General features: G+C 38.3%; 4 protein-coding genes across 7 annotated transcripts in view; 2 read left to right on the forward strand and 2 right to left on the reverse strand.

Annotated features, from left to right (window-relative positions):
- The window catches only part of kntc1 (kinetochore associated 1), a 52,753-nt gene extending 48,181 nt beyond the window's left edge, over window positions 1–4,572 (reverse strand). For both annotated transcript variants that reach the window (XM_034238219.1, XM_034238218.1), the window contains exons 1-8: window positions 4,434–4,572; window positions 4,108–4,254; window positions 3,374–3,494; window positions 1,853–1,968; window positions 826–904; window positions 648–725; window positions 531–565; window positions 247–357 (exon numbers count right to left, since the gene is read on the reverse strand). In XM_034238219.1, coding sequence (XP_034094110.1) covers window positions 247–357; window positions 531–565; window positions 648–725; window positions 826–904; window positions 1,853–1,968; window positions 3,374–3,494; window positions 4,108–4,236 — 669 coding nt within the window. In that variant the 5' untranslated portion in view covers window positions 4,237–4,254; window positions 4,434–4,572. The remainder of the gene's footprint in view (window positions 1–246; window positions 358–530; window positions 566–647; window positions 726–825; window positions 905–1,852; window positions 1,969–3,373; window positions 3,495–4,107; window positions 4,255–4,433) is intronic.
- Window positions 4,573–5,260: 688 nt separating this feature from the next.
- rsrc2 (arginine/serine-rich coiled-coil 2) lies at window positions 5,261–12,022 on the forward strand. 2 transcript variants are annotated; one of them, XM_034238236.1, is made up of 10 exons: window positions 5,261–5,387; window positions 6,637–6,775; window positions 7,087–7,127; window positions 8,435–8,601; window positions 8,936–9,070; window positions 9,157–9,204; window positions 10,357–10,433; window positions 10,518–10,780; window positions 10,875–10,964; window positions 11,304–12,022. In XM_034238236.1, the coding sequence occupies exons 1-10, from the start codon at window positions 5,382–5,384 to the stop codon at window positions 11,493–11,495; spliced, it is 1,158 nt and encodes a 385-aa protein (XP_034094127.1). In that variant the 5' UTR covers window positions 5,261–5,381; the 3' UTR covers window positions 11,496–12,022. The 2 variants fall into 2 exon arrangements, with proteins under 2 accessions (XP_034094127.1, XP_034094126.1); XM_034238235.1 differs by having other exon boundaries at window positions 5,262–5,387; window positions 9,157–9,273.
- A 90-nt stretch (window positions 12,023–12,112) lies between these two features.
- Window positions 12,113–15,010, reverse strand: si:ch211-110p13.9 (uncharacterized protein LOC562347 homolog). 2 transcript variants are annotated; one of them, XM_034238239.1, is made up of 5 exons: window positions 14,356–15,010; window positions 13,540–13,669; window positions 13,328–13,461; window positions 13,100–13,237; window positions 12,113–13,015 (listed from the first exon to the last, which is right to left on the reverse strand). In XM_034238239.1, exons 1-5 carry the CDS (start codon window positions 14,473–14,475, stop codon window positions 12,461–12,463), a joined length of 1,077 nt encoding a protein of 358 aa, XP_034094130.1. In that variant the 5' UTR covers window positions 14,476–15,010; the 3' UTR covers window positions 12,113–12,460. The 2 variants fall into 2 exon arrangements, with proteins under 2 accessions (XP_034094130.1, XP_034094129.1); XM_034238238.1 differs by having other exon boundaries at window positions 12,113–13,237.
- Window positions 14,885–21,321, forward strand: zcchc8 (zinc finger, CCHC domain containing 8). The gene is made up of 14 exons (XM_034238230.1): window positions 14,885–15,170; window positions 15,355–15,397; window positions 15,811–15,885; window positions 16,479–16,581; window positions 16,666–16,743; window positions 16,876–16,979; window positions 17,210–17,266; window positions 17,370–17,430; window positions 17,518–17,654; window positions 18,083–18,225; window positions 18,341–18,450; window positions 18,806–18,892; window positions 19,443–19,563; window positions 20,031–21,321. Exons 1-14 carry the CDS (start codon window positions 14,990–14,992, stop codon window positions 20,933–20,935), a joined length of 2,205 nt encoding a protein of 734 aa, XP_034094121.1. The 5' UTR covers window positions 14,885–14,989; the 3' UTR covers window positions 20,936–21,321.
- Window positions 21,322–22,299: the final 978 nt, after the last annotated feature.

Below are 22,299 nucleotides of genomic sequence, written 5' to 3' on the forward strand. Positions count from 1 at the left end.
AAACTTAATTTAGAGTTTGTGTAAATATCCTGGTAAAGCTTAGTTTCAATTTGATCTTGAAAACACATTTCATTTGCAGAGAAAGGAGACCTGCAAGAGCAAAGTATGAAAAGGATTGAACTAAAAGTTAAGGAAATTGTCCAAAAGTAAAGATTGTATTTGAAGTTGTCCTATAATATGCTTTTATTCACACGCAACCAATGTATCAAAACTGCCTTTGGTAAATACACTTTTTTTCTCACTGACCCCGATCAGAAAGTGGATTTCGGGGCCGAGGTTGAACACGACTGCTGTGCTGCAGCCCTCCTCGTGGTGTTCGCTGGTGGAGCAGAAGTCTATCTTCATGAGCGACTGGAGCTGAGTGGAACACAAGATAAATGATAAGAACAAATACAGGATGTATATTTTGTAAATTGTGTAACTTTTTATTTTATTCTATTTATCACTATTATAACTTTTTTTTAACTTTAATACTTTTTTCTGCTTCTTCATAACATTGAGCTGTCTTTGGCGCTCTGTATTCTGATTACCTCTTTCAAAGGTCCCATATCCATTTTTTCAATAGCTGTGTAAACAAAAGAAGTTTAATTTAGTTAACATCCGTCTCCATCATAAATGTAACCCTTCTGCACTTGATGTTTTGATACCTGTCTCGATCTTTGCCAATGCAAGGTTTGAAATGTGGAAGAACCCATCCTCTATAAGGAGGAACACATGGTATATCCCTGTGAAGACAAAACACATACAAAACATGAAGTTAGGAATTCTTTCAGATTTCCATTGCATATCAAACCCTCATTTATCATATTCAAATAGAAAACATACCCAAGGATGCTTTGTCCTCCTCTATGGTGAGATAGCGGAATGTTTTCTTATCTTCACTGGATGGTTTCTCTACCAGCGCCTACAAAATACCCAACATGTTAATTAGTGAAATACACACTGTGCAGCAGCTCATTTAAGACAAAGACACAAAGGTATGTGGATTATTTTGGCGGGGCCTTCATCTATAGTTGTGTACTTTTCTTTGCTGTAGGTGAAATCAGACAGGTGACAGTTTGAGGCTAGACATAGAGGGTTCATATCTCATGTAATCCTACTAGGGATGCACCATTATGCACTAAGTTTTGTTTTATGTGCTCTATTTGAAAAAGACAATTTGAATAAACAAAACTGTTCGTAGTTTTTGTAGTAAACAATTAAGCAATCATACACGAGAGGCCGTTCTTTAACGTCATTATTGGTACGACAGTACTGGAGGACCGAGGTGCTTTTCAGGCCAAGGGTATACCGTTTTTCTCAGACGCGGAGGGATACTGACTTGTTGTGAAAAGGCACGTTCTATTTGACCGTTCTTTGATCGTGGAATCAAACACGCCTATTGACCAATCAGAGAGCTTGCTCACACCTATGTGTTATAGAATTGAGGTTAGATCATGTTATGTCAGTGTTGTTGAATAAAAAATAAATATTTACTAACAAATCTTACCTGCAGGTGGGCATAAACTACAGGTTATCATCTTTACAAAATTGAAATTAGATTATCTTGTTCCCACCCCTTTTCGGATGTGTAATTAAGTAGATTATTTGTTTATATATAATTTAGAATCAGTTATATTTTTGTATATCAATTTGACACTGATTAATTTTGTATTGTATAATAATTCTCATGTAAACATTTTGTATTATTGTTTTACACATTCAAAATAAATCTAATCAAAAAAGTATTGGTATCTGCCACGAGAAGTAGGTTATTTACGGTTCTCACTCGGTATCCACTGCAGAACAAATTATATCATGCTTCCATAAATCCTAGACTAGTAGGCTCTATAGAAATCATGCAGGAACAAACCCGGGTGAGAAGGATTCTCTTGTGTGGAACGTAGATCAAATGAAGGTTTCCATTTCTTTCACAGACAACCAAAAACTGTCCTTCCAGGCAGACATCAGTGGCATCCACACCAGTTTCTGAAAAAACAAGTTGCAGTATTAACATACAGTTGTTACTCAGGAAGTCAAACTGCATTGATACAAAAGGGCATGACGAAGTCTGGCATGGGACTGAACCTTTCCAGTATTTTCTAAATGATAGTTTGGATGATAATGTAGGCAAAGCTCATCACTCATCTTAACACATTATTGACACTTCTGATGTAGGTGCAGCCATGTAGGCCATCTCAGAGGATTAAAGGACATTACAGGAAGTAAAGAGTGTGAAGACAGAACTCAATTGGTATCTTGAGAATAATGCGTTCATTGATCAATCATTGCTCTGCTGAATTTAACCTTATTTCATGGGTTGTAATACTGCATGTCTAACTTATCTAAAAGACATGAGTGACTGGCTTTGCTTTAAGAAAACTAATCTATCCTTCTTCAGAAAATATAACTTATATCAATGTTTAAGGTGGCAATATACCAGACTTGTGTATGTATACATGTACATCTAACTCTTGACTTGCCCATTTACAGAAATCAGATATTCACTTATAGTCCAAAAACAATTGGGTGAAGTCACAGTGACTACAACTACTTATTTCATTACATTACATGTCACTTGTTAGACGCTTTTATCCAAAGCGACTTACATACTCAATACTGTGTGCAACCCCCACAGGAGCAATTTGGGGTGAAGTGTCCCAGGGACACAACGACATGCTGACTGCAGCTGGTACAAAATGCTGCGGCTCGGCTGTTTACAGGAACATGCAAGCATGAGTACATCACACCAATTCTGGCTTCCCTCCACTGGCTTCCATTTTAGAGTTAATTTTAAGATTTTATTGTTTTTAAATTGCTTAATGGGCTGTCCCCTCAGTACATCTCCGACCTCCTAAAGGCGCACCCGCTCAAGGGCTTTGAGGTCAGCTGATCAGCTGCACCTGGTAGTCCCTAAAACCAAGAAAAAGACATGGGGAGATCGAGCCTTCTCAGCGGTAGCCCCCAGGCTCTGGAACGACCTGCCCCCCCCCCATGTCAAATTGTCACCCACCCTCCAAACTTTTAAGTCTCGCCTAAAGACCCACGTCTTTTCCCTCGCTTTCGAGTCAGTCTGAGCTGTTTTATTGATTTATGCTTTTATTGTCTGTCCATAGCCTTTATGTACCGTGTATTAATTATTATGTGTGCCTTTTATCCTTTCTTATGTGTGCCTTTTATCAATTAATGTAATATTATATTTTATTATAATGTTATGTTTGGTGTGAAGCACTTTGGTAGACCCTCTGTTTTTATTATGTGCTATACAAATAAAGTGGATTGGATTGGAATGAAACGAGTGCTCCCCTGATCAACGCACTTCCCCACTGAGCCACCACCATCCCCAATTTCATACGATTTAAATACTTGAATAAAGATGATGGTAGAAACATACCAAAATGCAGAAGCAGCAGGATGGTTTGATAGCTCTGGTCAAACAGGATAACCGTCTTGTCCGCCACAACAATGCTCCAGTTGGACCCACTGGAGGAGGAGAGACGGGGATCTCTCTGCACCTGCAACACCCAGCATTACCATCAAATCACTCTAAAGTCTGCTGCCGTCCAAACAACCACCACTCAGAGACAGTTTCATCCCACAGGCCATAAGAATGTTAAACACCTGAACTTTTTAAAGAACATACATAACATTAATCTGTTTGCAACTCACATATATCAATATTCCAATTACAGTATATAGACTATTCTGCACAGTTTTTTTTAATCATATTTTGTTTCAATTATATTCCATTTTATTTTATTGCACTATTATCTGTTTTATTGTGTTGCACTGGAGGAGCCTGTGACCTAAGATGTTCATTGTCATAACTACACTGTAGCTATGTACGCATGACAATAAAAGCCTTGAAACTAATAAGTACTTTTACTTTTGGTACTTTGAGGATATTCTGCGAATACTTTATTATTTTACTTGAGTAACATTTTGAATGCAGGACTTTTATTTACACTTTGTATAAGATCTCTCTGTGTGTGTGTGTGTGTGTGTGTGTGTGTGTGTGTGTGTGTGTGTGTGTGTGTGTGTGTGTGTGTGTGTGTGTGTCGTTAAAAATTGAAGTAGCAAGGGTACAAGAGCATATTCGAGATAGAAACATTATAATATATTAATTACCTCATTGGCAGTGGAGATTTTGACCAATGTGTCCACCTGATACAAGCCACTAGCATTCTCCTCACTGCCGAGGCGGTCCGTGTTTGTGTCCTCGTTGGTCAGAAGCTCAACGTCGCTCCACATCGCCATGTCATGCAGCTAAGTTAACTACATGGGAAAGATATGACATGATTTTCATCTCAACACGAGTCAAGATAAGACGTTAACTTGATTTTAGCCAGGCTAGCTAGCAAGTTCTGACAACTCTGTAACACATTACACCGCAATGTTATGATAACGTTGTTCATTCAGCCAAGAGATACAAGACAAACAAAATCTAAGGTTACCTATTAGTTAGCAGATTGCAGACACCGCTGATACAGTTGATAATTACCAACACACGAAAAATAATCAGACAGCAACCATAACATCACTTCACCTTAGCTTTATAAATTGGCGGGTTGCTGACGGTATTTCATGGGTAACTTTCCCCTGGGTTTTGTCTACCAGATACTAATTCCATCTGAGTTTATGCAGGCTACGCATACAGCATGCCACATTTTTCATGATTGGTATAGGTAAACCAAAAGCCACACCCAATATGTTAATAAAATCAACCGTGAATCCAAATATAATGTTTTAATAGACAAAGATTATTTCGTTTGCACACAGTCTAAGATTGAGTGCTGCCTGACAGGCTAAATTCAGGGGGTTAGACCACGATCTCTCACACAGGAGGGCGGGGCAATAGAGGAACATCCGGAGAGCCTTGTTGCGTTGCCAGTTTGGATACGTTTCCGTTGATTTCATGTTCTACTGATGGTTCTACTGCTACTTTATAAGTTATAAGATGAAATCCTTTACCAGTAATAACACAGTTTTTAGTGTTTTTCTTCAGTTGTTTTAACCTTATCAATAAAGTATTTAACATTTTGTAAGAACCAGACCTGACCACATAATGTACTAAAACAAATCATTTTCGGTTTAAACCTGCTTCACTTTATATATTATTTGTAAAATGTGACACTAAATCTCTTTCATGTCATTATTTACAATATTTGCCTAATATTATCAAGGCCTTTTTCCATTATACGTCTCCATAAATAGAAAAACCATCCCTGTGTTTTGTCCGCTTGGTTAACTCTGTTTGCATTGGCAGGAATGCAAAGGATACAAGAGGTAAAACCTGGCAACCCAGATCAAATTAGCTTAGCTCGAGTGGAGCAGCTTAAGGTCCTCCGTGTTTGCAGTCAACAAAACAGAGGTGTTTTACATAAACATTGTGCTGTTGGAATATGTCGGTAAGTACCAATACACAACGACGATCAGTACACAAATAGATGCAGGGACATACAAATAACGTAAGTGTAGGTTAACGATTCTATTTAGCAAATATGTTATTGGTAAAGATGGCGGCTACCGTTTGTTAGCTTAGCGACCAAGCTAATGTAAAAAAAAAATCCTTCTAATGGAAGAATGAATGGCGACCGTAATAGAGTTTAGCTTATTCAGATAGCATGTTGGCTAACTGGTTTGTTTTTGATGTAATGCCCCGTAACAATCGTGATATGCATTTGGTTAAAACATAATCATCGTCATGACCATAAAAACGACCGGACGTCGTACATTTGCCGAATTTAACATCAGCAGCTGCTATTTAAAAGTGTGAAGACCTGCGAGATGAATTTGTATTTAGGGTACTATGGTAGTGCTAATGATAAAGCTCTGTTTTGGTCTGTATGGCTGATAACCACAGGCCCACTATCTTAACTATACTAGATTAATGTTACTTTAATGTTACATTTAAAGTAATTTCTTACCATCTAAGTTAAACTAGTATAAAGTACTATCACATTTAAACTGCTGGATGATCAGTGAATCATAAAAAGGGCTGAGTGGAATCGTTCATAGTCAAGTAAACATCTCATGCACAGTACATACTGAGAGAATGCATGAAATAGGGCTTTACACCGTTAAAGAAGACAGCCTATGTATAGCACTACATGCCATCTTCTATAACACTGTTCATTTAAAAGTATTTTTCATTTAAATCCTGTCTGCTGACTATGTGACTTAAATTATGTGCAAAAGGAGATGTTAAGAAAGGAAACAATGTATTACACACGTATTAGGAGACTTGTGAATGAGTTTCCTGTCTGTAACCATAATCCATTTAGGAAACAGATGGTATTATCAATAATAAATTAGTCTTTTACTTTACGTGAGTGCTATTTCAGAACTAGTAATTATGTATATGTGTATAAACCCATTCAGGAAACAGTGAGATTGATGTTTATATGCATAGTTTTGATTGTGTGTGTGTGTGTTGTGAAGATTGAGCAAAGTGATACAAGGATGGTAGTATTAAAGTAAATCATTTTGTGTCATCAAAACACATGTCCTATATATCCTTATGTAACACAATATGTTATGTTAAAAACTGTGTCATACCCTGCCACTCTAAATAATTGTAATAGAAAAGTACATCAGTGCTTTAGCTTATCGAACCACACTGATTTGCTGTTTTGATCTCATATCCATATTTTCCAGGGAAGTGACAATGATTCGGTTGACATGACCAGACCAGGCTCCCCAGTTCATCACAGAAAAAAACACAACATGGAGTCATCCAGGTCTCCCCGGAGCTCCAAGCATCACCATTCAAGGTCACGCTCCAGGGAACGAAAACGTGAGTATTCAATATATATATATAATATACAAATCCACTGCTGAAGTAGCCGAAAAAATGATGGCCATGGTATGAGTTTTGTTCTCAGCAGATACACTCCATCAGTTTGTGGAAAGAAAAAATTCACCATCTCATTTAGCGACATAGATCAATTCATCGTTATATATTTGTGAGGTGACTGAGGTCTATTTGCCAAGATGTAGTTACATGAGCATGTGCCTGTATGATAACATATAACTACTCAACCTTGTTTTGATTTTTAAATCAAAATCGAAATAAATTGTCATATCTTTGCTTTCTGCTATTTTCAGGAGACAGAAAAAACAAACGGAGTCGTACCAGGAGTAAAGAGGTAATTAATACATTTCTTTCTATGACTAAAAACACATTTGATGTGATTTTGAAGTCCTTAAGTAGTTTTTCTTGTTAGTTTTAGGTAAAGGTAAGTATGTTTTATAAGGTTACATTTGTTACAATACCTAAAGTTAAGAACAAAAGAAATAGATGACATTGGGCTCGCTGGTGGAATGGTTGACATGTGTCAAAGGAAGCTTTCATCCTTCGATATCTGTCATTGTTTGTGTCCATAATAAAAGGTAAAGAGTAGCTTTTTTTGTTAAATCCTGTGTGTAGATCACATGATAACATTTCTATAACAAATCATACTCAGCGTGCTAATGCACGAAGAGACTGAACAGAAGACCCTGCTGACATAGCAAAATAATATGTCTACTACTGGGACAGGTAACTATCTGCCATTCAAACTCCTATTTATCTCACACTATTAGAAGAATAATCTTTTTCAGCTAGGGATGGGCATAATTCATTAAATTAATCTCATTTAATCCAAATGTTCTCTTTTCATTAAATCTGGAATTGTACGACTAATTTGTTTGTATAAAGAGTAAAAACGTTTGAGCCCTCTAAAGTGATTTGCCACATCATACTAATGAAGACTCGTTCCAAACAGTGTTACCGTCACATAAATATGTTGTTATAAGAATCACACATACGACGGTCATAGGATATTAAATCGTGTAGAAATGCATCATTCATTTAATTTCAAAAGGGTAATCTGTGCTTTTATATGTTAATTATACCACCAGTGTTGTTTGATTTGGATGGAGTAAGTAAAGAAGCTGTAAGAAGTAAGTCGATGCCCATCCCTACTTTCACCTTTCAGTGGTTTCAAGTCCAAAGCATTCTGGAGACATTGAATTGGGTTTTTTACAGAACTGACGACTCAAATATATGTTTTATAAGAATTAGATCCTAGTGTTTGCATGCAATGGATGACATCGTCTGAGAGCTTCCAAATGTGTTTTTATTTTGATTGATTACAGTACATTATTACATTTAATTAGCTGACACTTTAATTCAGAAAGTATACAGCGCAATCATTTGGCATGTATATAAGCGCTGATATATTTCGAGTCACTGAATGTAGTGTAGTCAAATGAGTCTATATTAGAAATAAATTACATTCTTGCATTCCTGTTCACAACATACATTCTGTGTATGTTATGAAAGTAGATTTGAAATGAGAAGGACTTTTGTTTTTACAAACCAAATTGATTACATACCGTCTGCCTTAAGCCATGGTACTAACTCTTTTTGTTGCACTATTTTCCTGAAAGAGACAACTTCTTCTTAAAACAGGCTCGAAAGAGGGACTCGGAGAAACCATCAAAATCGCACAGAAAAACAGACGAGCAGCAAGAGGCAGAGAGACTTTCAGCAGAGGATGGAGACGAGCGATCCAGACGCAAAGACAGGAAACCCTCCAAGGGCCGCAGCAGCGCCTCCAGGTCACACTCACGAGAGAGGTGAGTCTGATCAATATGTTCAGCAGGTCTACCTACATTCATTGTTATTTAGGGTCTGGTATGTTTTCTGGATTAATGATGAGGTCTTAAAATGTATGAAAAGGGTCTTAAAAAAGGTATTACATTTGACTTCAGGATTCCTGCATATACCCTGCAACAGATAAACAAATGTATGATCATTTTTATTGTAGAAGCTCTGGTCCTAATGAATAGGTGGCACTTTTCCATATCCAGTAGATTGGATATCCTTAAAGGGAATCTAGGATGAATGGTAAAACGATGCTTCACGACAGTCATTTCTTTGATTCACGTTGATGGATTTTGTTACTTTCAGGCGGCCTCACAGTAAAAGTAAGGACAAACGGCGATCACGATCACGTAGCCGCGACAGGAAGAAGAAGAAGGCGAAGTCTCGCTCGGGTTCAAGGACCAAACACCGCCATCACAGCAGAAGTCGCAGTAAAAGCAGGTGAGAGTGATCCTACTGTTTAGATCAAGTGTTTTTGATCTTTTGTTCTACTTGCTAAGTTTCTTTTTCTGTTGTTGTTCCCCCAGGGAGCGAAAGAAAAGGAGTGAGAAAGTGCTAAGAAAGAGTCGAAGCAGGTCTGTTAATCCACCTGCCTTCCGGGGCCGAAACCCAGCTATGGATGCACAAGAGGCCCTGGCCAGAAGGCAAGACAACAGCTTCCAGGGCTTTTACAATGTAGATGGTCGGGCGTCCTGTTCTCGCCAAATCCAAGCAATGCTAGGGGTGCTTTCTGCATCTGTGTAAAAGCGGCTACAAAGCGCTCTTTTTCAGTTATTACCCTAACCTTGTCAACCTCTACTGCTCTACTAATGCCTGACATGTTATGAAGATGAAATGGGTAGCAGTGAAATGACAGAGTATGAAGCTTTAGACCATACAGACATCTAAATCCCTCCATCAGCCAGCTGGCTCACTCCTGAAGTTATTCAGATTTTAAAGTTGTTGATCACTGGGTTTAGTTTAATCTGACTTCTCCACCGTGTTGCACTTGCCAGAGAGCATATTGGTAAGAAATCAAGGACACTTTGCATTCAGATAGATGGGGTACACTGGTTGTCTTGGTGAACATGTGATTTTAAATATCCACATTTAGTCTGGCCGGGGACCTTTGTTGCATGTTGCACCTTCTTTATCTGCCTTCCTTTCAAATCTCTACTGTCCCCTGTTTAAAGGTAGGGTAGGTAATTCACTTCAGAAACACTTTTTGTTATATTCCATGGAATGCTCTCAACATCCCGATAGCAATGAATATATTAAGTGCTTTGACAATAAATACATTAAAATATTTCATCTGTGGAAGCCGTGGCGCTGTAAAAAGCACAACCAATCATTTGAGCCGGCCCGGCTAAAGTAACTGGATGGCCTACCTGCCTGTCAGCCTTCCATCTGTGCACAAACTTATCTCGTGCCCTCATTGGTCATGTTCGTGTGTGTTGGAGGAGGGGCTCTGTAAGGAAGTCTGAAGGACGAGGCAGATTGTTTTCGGTTGTGCACTTTCAAATTCTAGCGCACTCGAGCTGGTTTCTCCGTTCTTACCTACCCTACCTTTTAATGAATGCAATAATGCTACAAAAATGCAAGTGTAAAATCTGGCTTATGTCTCCAACATGTTGCAATGATTATTTTTGCGTACAAAATCTATGATCACTTCTAGATACACAGAAGGTGACGGAATAGGCTTTTAGATGAAAAAAGTAACGTCGTGATCTCTCTTGTTTTCCTTCCAGGCTGGAGAGAGCAAAGAAACTGCAGGAGCAGAAGGAGAAGGATATGCTGGAGCAGCAACAGCAGGAGATAACTGCAGGTAAGAAGAGCTTAATGTGCCAAGTTTTCAAATCATTTGAGTCAAGATTTAGTAACTTACTCATGCTGTCTGTTCTATTTCCAGTGACCGCCCCTATCACGGCGACAGCTGCTGCTGCAGCGGTCACATCGAACCCTGCGCTCAATGTGGCCGCCCTGCTAGCCTCTGGGACCCAGGTCACGCCACAGATAGCCATGGCGGCACAGATGGCAGCCCTTCAAGCGAAAACACTGGCAGAGACGGGCATCGCGGTGCCCAGCTTCTATAACCCATCCGCTGTAAACCCCATGAAGTTTGCAGAGCAGGAGAAAAAGAGGAAGATGCTATGGCAGGGAAAGAAGGAGGGGGTAAGATAGGATTTTGCTGTTACTTGTTATTTATCCACCAATTCCATATTTGAATAACATTACCTGAGTCTTATCATTTCTGTTTTCTTTTAAGGACAAATCCCAGACAGCTGAGTTGTGGGAAAAGCTCAACTTTGGAAACAAGAACCAAAACGTTAAATTCCGCAAACTAATGGGAATAAAAGTAAGTAATTGTCATTTTACTCGAAGACAAAATAAGTTGTTAACAGCATTCAAAGTTGCCCCCCTATCTCCGGCTCAATGAGGGTTACAGTGATTGCCTGCTTGCATTTCGTCTGGATTTTATACGTTTTTTAGCCCTGTGAATGCTTTTCGTAGCTTACTCATGGATGCATACTTAAGATCAGATATCTGGTCACTGCATTTTATAGAGATTGACATTTCAGAAAAGACATATGAACACAGCAATATAAAAAAAGTTGCCGTAAAATGTTCAATACGCCACTTGGTGCTTTCTGAATGTTTTCTTTTCCGTGCTAAAATCCATTTGGTGCGTTTACAGGGAGAGGATGAAGTGGAACCCGAAGTCGCCCAACCGCTCAACGAAGAAGGCTTGAAGACTCTTCAGAAGCAGGAGGAGATGTTCAGGAACCTGGACGTTCAGTACGAGATGGCTCGCTCTCAGACGCACACTCAGAGGGGGATGGGCCTCGGCTTCGGCTCCTCATTCTCCCGTGGGATGGACTCCATCTAGTGCCAGACATTTGCCCCGCATCTGATCACACAGGACCACCAATTCATCGCTAGCCCTCAAGCTTGCATGGATGTCGCTATGAATCTGTAATTTATTTATAGACAAACATCTCACATATTGGAACATTATAATGTAAATAGGCAGATGCTGAGTATGTCTCACTGTGTATTAATCTGTATTGTAATCTTTGCAAAAGGATGCATCAGCTTGACTGGTTGATACTGGTTAAGATTAGATATGTTATTTGTTTGAAAATGTCGTAGTTTTTTTTAACTCATATTTGTGATTGTTTGAACATAAACAGAATATGATATGGCTCAAGTTAACAGTTTACCCCCATTTAGCAAAAAGGCGTCTGAAGTCAGTGTGGCATTATCAAAATCTCTCCGATTTAATTTTCCTGATAGTGAAAAACACAGTATTGGATTTTATTACATATTGTACTCGGTATTGCCATGGATAAAGATGGGCTTGACAGCAGAAATCACATTTCATATGCTCTTGAAATAAATTAGTTTTGTGTTGAATGTGGTTATTTTTATTCATTTCAACACTGATAATATCTTTCCAAACCAATTTGTAAACAATGAAACAGGCAAAATCATATGTAGAAAAGCTATTGTTAAGTTCAATGAATTGTGTTTTATTCATATTAATTATGTTTTAGAACCATGCATTATCTTCACAAAATGTTACATGTTTTGTAAAACACAATTTGTGTGCAATCATAATTTAAGATAAACAAATGATTAGACCCTAGCAAAAGGACTCCCCTGAAAGTCGACACAATAGAGTTTTCCTGCAGCCCTAGTTGTTACGAAACCTGATAGAAGGCCCGTTTGTACAGTCTAGTTTTTGCCAAAGCAAATAAAGGACAGTTGTATATACAAAAATAGATATTCATTAAAATACTGGTAAAAAAGGTCCAGTTAAATTCTTGGTGTTTACGCCTAAATGAAAATCTCCTATTTACATATAAGACTGGAGTACAGCACATGAGCAACACCGGTGATGAGGTTGTGGTTGGCGAACTCGAGGATGAGGAGCAGGATGGGGAACTCGCTGTGTCTCTTCTCCACAGTGGACTCCTCACTTAAACCCATCCAATGTAGCAGCAGAGTCTGCATGGCTTCTGGGAAAAGCTCTGTCACTAGTTCCTCAGCAGGTGGCAAGTCACTAATCCGCTCAATGTGCTGAACTTTAAAGTCCTCCACTCTCTGGCTGATGCTGCCGTTGGCTGCGTGAAACTGCTGGCCTAGCCACCGTCCTACACCACAGAGCAGGGAACTTGAATACACACTGCCCCAGTCTTTGGCCTTTAGTAGGGCTATGACCGTGTCTGTTACATCCTTTTCTTCTAGATTCCCATTCATGTACCGCTCAATGTTCTCCAAAAGCAGCAAGATAGTCTCCAGCTGCTCTGTGTAGCTGTGAGTCTCAGAGGAGAGTTTGTCATCCAAGCTCTGTAATTTCTCTCTCACTGTCGAAACAACAAGTTGGCTGTGCTCTGTTTGCAATGTCTGTTTAGGAAAAGAACAGTAGGCGTGATCTGCCGATGCATCGACTGTTTCACTGCTATATACATCCATCGATTCCCTACCAACCTGGCGATGCTGAGGTTGTGACATTTCCCTCCTGGATTCTGTATCCTGCAGGCTGCTGGGCGGAGCATTGTCCAGCTGCACACTGAGGCTGTAACTCGCTTTCAGAGGGCTGTCATTTATCTGGGATTTCCAAACATCCTGCAATGTTAAACAGTAAGAAATAAAAAGATACATTGAAAAAAGCAAATATATTATGTAAAGACATTCAAAATGCTTACTGTACTGCACCTGGAAGTTCTCAAGCACATCAAGCTGCTCCTGCTTACTGTACATCTCGAACGCTACTCGGAAAAGTCCCTGAACGCTGTAGAACCAGAGGCTGTTGTTTGCAGTAGATACCTTCAGCCCATGGAACCTGAACGCTGCAACAGGAAGACAACAGATTGGTGTAGAGGAAGTCATTGCAACACATTTGTGCTGCTAATTTCTCCTTTGTTTACCTGAGGAAAAATGTATTTTCGTTGCAAAGCCTTTCTTGGCAAACTTGGCATGGTATCTGGGATGGTTCTCTGTGCGAATGTCTGTGTTGGAAAACAGATCAGCGCCTAAAAAGAGAGGAACCACTGGACTCTGAAACAGATACAGAGATGATACAAATGATGTCGTTTGGTGTGATATTAACATCAATTGAGAAGTAATACTACTAATAAAATGCATTTCAAAAACAGACAAGATTACAGACAACTTTCAAGTTGCTTTACAAAAACCGGGGGTGGAAGATGTAACTTTTTGACTGTAGTAAAAGTAGAAATACCACAGTGTAAACATACTCTGTGACAAGTAAAAGTCCTGCATTGCAAACATTACTCATTTAAAATTACAAAACTATTAGCATCAAAATAAACTTCAAGTACCAAAAATAAAAGTCCTCATTATGCAAATGGAGCTATTTCAGAATACTATATATTGCATATTTTGATTATCAATATTGATGCATTCATCTGTTATCAAAGCTGGAAAAGGTGCAGCTAATTTTAATTACTTTGTATGTTGCAGGGTAGCTTGTTTTACTCGAGGTGTAAGTCTTATTTAAGTGTTGAATATAATTCAAACCATTAATAAAACATTTATTGACTAAAGGTATTATATAAATGTAGTGGAGTAAAAGTACACAATTTACCTCAACGTAGCCAAAATTGAAATACTAGAGTAAAGAAAAAACTCCTAAAAAATGTACTTAAGTACAGTACTTGAGTAAATCTACTTAGTTACTTACACCACTGACAGACAGAAGCCTGCACTACAGTAACACTCACCTTGTTGGAGCAGTCTGTCAGTCTGAACGATGTCAGATTCACCAGCTGAATAAAGCGAATTTTTCGAGAGCCCCCGTCCCAATGCGGTAAAGCTAAGTGGGTAGTAGAGGGGCTCGACATTGCTGGAAGCAAGGGAAGCTTCTCAATCACTCACAAATGTCTCTTGTCCCGTAGAAAGACTGATTGTTTCACCATTATACTGCACACTATAGTGAAGTAACGACATTCAAGCGGCGTTAACAGGCAACAGCAACAAACCGAGATGACTGCCGGAACAGGAATTAAAGGGCTATTTCACGCCCTTAACTTTGTCTTAAAGGCGAAAGCAGCGGCGATTCATGAGCTCTATAACACTATGCACTGAAATGTTCTGAAAAGTACGAAGTGTGGACTTGTACTTTCAAATATAATTACACATTAATTATCTGTAATGTGAAGAGACCTTAGAAGCAACCAGAGTTTATTATCCTTGTGTTGGAGTGATGTAGCCTGATATAGACATTGCTGGGCTTAGAACAACAGCATTTGTCGTCTGCGTATCACGTGACATGAAGATAACCAATGAAAAACGATTAATAACTGCTTTCACCTCTGAACCTGGATCCGTCCTGCCTGCACCACAATGTTGTAAAAAATGGCTGAAGTTGATTTCGGCGACAGTGAGCTCTTTGAGCAGCTCGATGACTCTGCACCGCCGACCGTCCCCACGCATATTCGCTTCACATATAACGATGAGGAAGAACAGGAGGATACGAGCCAGCTCTCGAGTCGGCTTGAGGAGTGTGATGACCACATCCAGAGACTCACCGAGGAGAATATCCTTGTACCAGTGTGTGTGTGTTAGCTCTGTGGATGTAGCACAAGCTAACGGCGGCTAACGTCGGCTAACGTCGCTAGCCTACTGTCAATAACCAAAACAGAAAACGCACAACCCATAAATGTACGCTGATGGCTATTTTTTTTTAGAATGTCTGTCTAATTCCTTAACTCATTGATCACATAAAGGTTTGAGAAGGAAACTGAACATCATGGCGCGACCAAGGTAATTGTGAGCTGAATAGTTAATGCGCCAAACAAACAAATGAAACGAAACTCAACATAACAATCATGTCATGGTGTTTCCCATAGTGCACACAATTCTTTGTCTTGCCAACATTAAATGGAACATTGATTGGAATATAATTTCAGATTTAATTATAAATTAATTGTAAAATTATATTTATATTGACCAATAGTATTTATATTGTATACATCTGTAAGTGTGATAGGCATTATGAGATGTTTTATGTTTGTTATGTGTGTCACTGCCCAGCGACTGCAGATGGAAATGAGATTTAAACTATAATCTAGCATATAGCATCTCTTCTCTTTTTGAGATTCATCCATTTTTATGCATGGTCCTTGTGCAATAAACATATATATAATAATAACAATAATTGTTCTTTCTCTTGACAGCGGCATGCATATTGAAGATGCCAACATGGACGGGCCAGCTCTTCAAGTCCTTTATGCAAACAACATTATTTCAAAGTAAGCAGTCAAATGTGTTCATTGTTTCACTTCTGGTTTGCATGGTATGTTTTATCACGTCTGTCCTAGTATGTCCATCAATGTTTAAAGAATATAACATTTCAGAACAATGTCTGTCTTTTTATGTGTTGATGCATTTATGATTTTAATATTAAAGTTGGGTAATTTCAATTGCTTTATAATAGAGTGTTTGATTGTTTTATTAATAACGTATATCTTCATCGTTGATCATATTTTCCATAACTAGTCACTCAATTGATAAAATAAGAAGAATTTCTCCCTCTGAGTAGAATTATAAAGTTACATCAAATGTAATTACTCAAGTAACTCAAAATTGTACTTTAGTGTAGTGCTTGCATGTATTTACTTAGGTACTGTTCAACACTGCTGTCAAGTTTGCGTGATGGTACAAAAATTCTGTTTAACCATGTTAACACTATTGCTAAAACACATTTGTTTTACGTTTCTTTTGTTTGGTTTTCACACATCGGGTTATAAGATGAAAGTACAGAATTTCTATTACTTTGCTGTGTGTGTGTACCTCATCGCTAAATTGTTAAAAAACTTAAACTATACACATCTTCCCTTTTTAGGCAATGTCGTCAAGAAATTGAAGATTGCATCTGCAATTTGATTTTGAAGCACCAGAACCCGAGCAATGAAAAGAGAACATCCATCATTGAAATGAAACCTCAGGTATTAAACAAGAATGTGTTTTATTGTCATTAATAGCAATAGAGTTATGAACCTATGTTAAAACATGTTCTGTTCTATATGAAGAACTCAGCCTTTGCTATGGATGAAGATCTGCAGAAGTCTTCTTCCAGCGCTGCAAAAAAAACAACCGAAGCCTTTAAAGTGAGTATTTACTATAATTTACAGCAGTTTGAATATTGCATAATGTATAACCCTTGCCACATGGGAAAGAGAATTGGATGTTTGAAGTAGATTTCCTGCTAAGTTAACATATACACTATGTTTCTTTTCTAGGTGGTGGGAAGTGTGTTATATTTCACTACCTTTAGTGTTGACAGACTTGGACAGCCTCTGTTAAATGAAAACCCCCAGCTGACAGATGGATGGGATGTTCCAACGTATCTTTAAGAATGATAAATTGACGCAAAAAAACAAAAATTAACAGTGTAGTTCGTTCACTTGTCTTCAACAAGGGATCAGAATATTCTCTTTGAAGTGAAGATGTCCTGATTTCTACCACTGGTAGAATAAATATCAAAGTGGCAATTCTCTTTAGTTTTCCGAAAAAGGAAACTTGTAGCTTTTACTTTTAAACAAACACGATAACATTTCCTGAATTTTTGTAAAGCTATCAACAGGTTTTCAACCAAGTCGTTGGCACAGATATTGAAATGAAAGAAAAAAGGTATGTAATAAAAATGTATTTAGTTTCTATCCTTTGATTCTTCTTTTGTTTTTGTGTGGCATATACCTGTATAATGAGTCCATCACTCATCTGTTCATCGTAGACCCAAGTCAATGTGTTTCAACTGTGGTTCGAGTGGTCATCAGCTGAGAGACTGTCCCAAGGTAAGAACAAGTTAGCATTATTACGATTTGAATGTAAACATGAGTCAGAACTTGATTAACTCTATTTATACATGTTAACCTCCATAGCCCAAAGACATGGCTGCAATTAATGAGCGAAGAAAGGAGTTCAATCAGAACAGCAACCAGTCCATGCAGAGCAACCAGCGGTACCACGCTGATGAAGTGGAGGAACGCTTTGCGAAATACAAGCCTGGAGTCATGAGGTAGGCTTTTTAGTTCATGCCCAATAGACACAACTAGGGCTGCAACCAGTGATTTCTATTTGTATTATTTATTCTTTTTTGGTGAATCTGCATATTGCTTTCTAGGTTAATATTTGGTCTATTAAGTGACAGGACCTAGTTAAAGTGACCATCCATTCTTAAAATCTAAGATAATGTCTTCCTACCAAATAGTATTCAATTAATGATTTAGAAAAAAACCTATATGTTAGATCCTGAAAACCGCATGTTCTGCCATTTTGCAATAAAAAAAATCCTTTAATGATTGATGGATTATCAAAATAGTTATTTTTCTGCTGATACATTTATCGTTGCAGCTCTACAAACATTATTTGTACACGTTCGGTATATTGTTCATGTTAAAGTAAGTCTTGAACCTAAATGTTTTCCACTGTTGTGCTTTTGAACAGTGAGGAGCTGTTGACAGCTCTGGGAATTGAAGGAAACACCCTGCCTCCTCTCATTTATCGAATGAGGCAGATGGGATATCCCCCAGGCTGGCTCAAAGAGGCAGAGATGGAAGATTCTGGCTTGACGATGTATGATGGGAATGGTATGTTTACAATTACATTTAAACAGATTTTTCTTTCAGATATCAAAACATAATAATTTAATTGAGATGTAGAAAGGTTTGACTGAATCTGTGACTATTTTCTTCTGTTTTCTAGTTTCAAATGAAGGTAACGCAAAAGACAATTCCCAAAACATCTCTTATGATGTTTCCAAACTGGTGGACTTCCCCGGTTTCAATGTTTCTGCACCACACACAATGAAAGATGTAAGTCCTACCATATAACTTTTTCTTTTTGATGTATCACTAGTTACATTCAAGTTCCGGTATCTAAATGATATTGATATCTTGATTCTATAGATGTTTATGTTATTCTCTCCAGTTTTATCTTAAATCAGAAAAAAGGAAAATAATGGAATAGTGTTTTCAGCATCAGTATCTACTTAAGGACCTACATTTGATCCATATCATTCGTACTATCATTTTCACTAAATTGATATATTATCTACGTGAATTCTTTATGAAGTCACTTTGAGATGTATGCGTGTGTACAATGCTCTTTCTATTGATCAAGTCAAAATGTGCTAATCTAACACTTTTTTAAATGTCTTTTTACCTCCAGGAGTTCATGCAGTATGGTTCAATTCCAATGCAGACCAACCACATGAAGCAAAACTATGCAGCTTACCTGTCCAGCAACTTCCCTATGGTAAATATCCTCAAGTCCCTCAAACTGTTGTTTTTCTTACTCTCAAAACATGGACAGATTTTTGTCCCTTTTTTTTTTTTTAAACCATTACTTCAGCTTCTCTCAACCTTGGTTCTTGATGTTGAGGGTAGAGTTTAGGTAGATGCATTACATTTTCGTAAGGTAAGCTAATATCGAACAACATCCTATGAAGTGACACCACTTTGCTTTCCACTATCCTCACAGGGTTTATTTATAAAATCAATCAATGTCACTGTTTGCTTCCAAATCATTCAATGCAAATGAGAAGATATCGTATATAAATACCAACAGGAAATATTATAAATAAAAACAATTATAAAAGAACCATCAAAGATAAATAACACAAAATAGGTGCCTGCCTACTTCCAACAGAAACCAACCTGCTCTATACAACAGTCAGTCATGCCTGCCTCTGTATTAACTTTTTGTGAATGAACTGGCACTGATAAAGAGAGGATGATGACCACTGGGTATTTGAGAAGAGTCCTTAAATATTTTAATTCCACTTGTCTTTCTTGCTTACGAACAGCCTGGAGCCACCAGCAACAAGAGGCACCATGACTCAGAGTCATCTCCGCACCAAAAGAAGAGGACGAGGCCCAGTCCTGATCAGAACTCTGACAGGAGCTCCGACATGGATATTGAGTCTGGTAAATGTTCATCTCTCTCACCTAAAAATGGGCTTCACAAATTACATGAACACAAAGTTATCGAACTAAAATGGAAGATGTGTCTGTCTGGCTTTATTAGGATTACATGGCTCTTTTAAAGCACATATCTAATCACATGACAGAAATAGATCTTCTGGAGGTAAAACCAAGCCTCAGAAAGTGGAAAAAAAGGGGGTATATTGACTTTAAAGATGGCATGGTGTTGCTGTCAGACTTACTGGTTTGAGTATTTTAGAAACTGTTGATCATAGTTTTTTGGGTTGTAGTGCTTTATGTTTAAAAGTTTGTATAAGTCAAAAACTGCACAAGCAATATTGTGCTTTTAACAATGTTGCCACGTTGTAAAAAGCAAGTCTTGTGTTTTCATTTCAAAGCGAAAATTCAGAACAATGTCCCCTAACACTTGAATCAGCTTATTCTTCTAATCTTCCCCTGTCTCCCCTCAGATCCAGGAACTCCTTATTATCAAGGCCCAGGTGACTTCCAGTTCCAAACACCACTCCCCCCTGGCTCCCCTTGTTACGATTCTCCTCCTCCTTTACCTCTAGGCACTCCTCCTTCAACACCCACTCCCCCACCTCTCCCTAAAGGTACACCTCCTCCCACACCAACCAACGGATCCCCAGCTCTGCGGAGGCGTAGCTGGGTAGTAGTGGATGAGACTGTACCGGCAACAGAGGATGAGTTGTCATTGGAGGAACTGGAGGAGCAGCAGAGGCTGATTTGGGCCGCACTAGAAAATGCTGACACTGCCACTAACAGTGACTCTGAGACACCTGTAGTGGGAACACCTGTACCTAGTTCACCAAGTGTGTCCATACCGCATGTTGACACAGAAACGGAGGAGGTGGAAGAAACGATGGACACAACGACACCCGCAGAAACTTGCCCTAGCAGTGAAATTCAAAAGAAGCCCGTGGTTCAAGAGATTAAAGCTCAGAGCCCCGAACCAGTCAAAGCACAAGAAGAAATCCTGCAGAGTCCAGTTCCAATCAAATCCCAGGATGACAGCCCGCAGAGCCCTGAACCAATCAAATGCCAGGATGACAGCCGGCAGAGCCCCGAACCAATCAAATGCCAGGATGACAGCCGGCAGAGCCCTGCTCCAATCAAATGCCAGGATGACAGCCGGCAGATTCCAGATCTAGATCCCTCTAATGCTGGAGATTGTGCTTCTCCTCAGCATGACGACAAGATATCCGCTGTTCCTCATAGAAGCAGGTTTGCAGCTGGCATCGTTCAGTTTGAAGATACACCAGAGTACACTGAAGTCGCTGAAGCCACAGGGACATACCTTAAGATCAGAGACTTGCTCAAAAGCTCCCCTCGAAGTATCGCGAAGAAAAAATAATAATGGACCACCTTCATTTGGATCATAGCAGGGATCAATATTTTTTTAACACAAACTTGACCATCTTATAAAGCATGTGTTTAGCTGTTAATTGTTTTTTACCAAGTTGAATGTCTATGCTGTGTATACACATTTGCTCTGTTAAGATACAAGGGGGGGGGGGGGCATTAAGGGATGCTGCAACGGAAAACGTTTGTAGGTTTTGACCAATTAGTCTAATTTTGTTCTAGCAGTTGTGTTACTCATGCTGTTAATTTTATTGTACAATTATAAAATGGTCCTTTCCTGAACTGTATTCATTTTAATATTATGCTGTTTAATGGGGTTTTCTATTTTTGTCCCACTGAAATTGCTCTGAAACCATTCAGTAAACAGGCTTTCAATTGCGTCATTGCTTTATTTGGAACTGCATACCAACAATTAGCATTTTCTTCAGTTTTTTTACAGCTTTCAGAAAGGGATTCATCAGGTGGATAAGCTTTTAACCAAGAATAATACATGATACATTATTTGTTGATTATATTTTGTAATATTAATCTGAATATTCAAAGTAACTCAAATGTGGTAGGGATGAAAAGAACCTTAAACGTTGCCTCTCAAGACAAGTACTTGATTCAATATAGCTACTGTTACTGTCCACCACATATTATTTCATATAAGCAATTGAGGATGTTTATAGATTTTTACAACAAGTAAATGTTATGTCAATCGAGTGTTCAGTCAATATTCTAAACTATGTGTAGATGGAGACTTGCACATACATGCATACGAAATGAGTTGTACATATATGCATACTAAATACCCACATACACCTACATACAGTACATACTTGTGCAAATACACATTCATACACAAGCTTGTGTGTGTCTGTATATGATATGTCGTTTCTAAACCCTTCCAAAGTAATCTGAAACTGTTTATCTACAGTACACTTATTTTACTTCTCAATGTTTGATTTATTTCCCGTGGCAATTTCCTTAATGGTCACTTAAAATGTCATTAATGAATATTTGTTTTCACTTGATTATTTTCAAGAAGATCAAACTAATGAATTAGGTCTTAGATTGAAATCCATTTTCTGCCAATGCGTTCGGGGAAAGCACTTAAGCAAGTTATTAGTTTAAAGTTGTAACTGTAGATACAAACAAGTTATAACTTTAAATAAATAATAACAATCTCAAAATAACTAATAATATCAAATCTTAAAATACGTTCCTGGCTTTTTTGAGAAGTTATTTTCAGAAAGTTTGTAATAATACTGACTGAAATATTGTTTTATTTTATCACAAGGCAACGTTTTTCTTAAATTGTTCTTCTACTGGTGGGCATCTGCTTAAATAGTATCAACCGTAAAGTTTGTTTGG

Source organism: Gymnodraco acuticeps, unplaced genomic scaffold (assembly GCF_902827175.1).
Source record: "Gymnodraco acuticeps unplaced genomic scaffold, fGymAcu1.1, whole genome shotgun sequence".
In the NCBI taxonomy this organism is placed as follows: Eukaryota; Metazoa; Chordata; class Actinopteri; order Perciformes; family Bathydraconidae; genus Gymnodraco; species Gymnodraco acuticeps.

Bases quoted from the DNA above. Each gene is read 5' to 3' on its own strand.
- zcchc8 (XM_034238230.1), top strand. From the start codon at position 14,990: ATGGCTGAAGTTGATTTCGGCGACAGTGAGCTCTTTGAGCAGCTCGAT. The intron at 16,582-16,665 runs GTATTAAACAAG...TTCTATATGAAG, and splicing joins TCATTGAAATGAAACCTCAG to AACTCAGCCTTTGCTATGGA. The intron at 19,564-20,030 runs GTAAATGTTCAT...GTCTCCCCTCAG, and splicing joins CGACATGGATATTGAGTCTG to ATCCAGGAACTCCTTATTAT.
- rsrc2 (XM_034238235.1), top strand. The intron at 8,602-8,935 runs GTGAGTCTGATC...TGTTACTTTCAG, and splicing joins AGGTCACACTCACGAGAGAG to GCGGCCTCACAGTAAAAGTA. The intron at 10,434-10,517 runs GTAAGAAGAGCT...TTCTATTTCCAG, and splicing joins ACAGCAGGAGATAACTGCAG to TGACCGCCCCTATCACGGCG.
- si:ch211-110p13.9 (XM_034238238.1), bottom strand. From the start codon at position 14,475: ATGTCGAGCCCCTCTACTACCCACTTAGCTTTACCGCATTGGGACGGG. The intron at 13,670-14,355 runs GTGAGTGTTACT...TATCTGTTTCAG, and splicing joins TGACAGACTGCTCCAACAAG to AGTCCAGTGGTTCCTCTCTT. The intron at 13,238-13,327 runs GTGCAGTACAGT...TTAACATTGCAG, and splicing joins ATGTGCTTGAGAACTTCCAG to GATGTTTGGAAATCCCAGAT.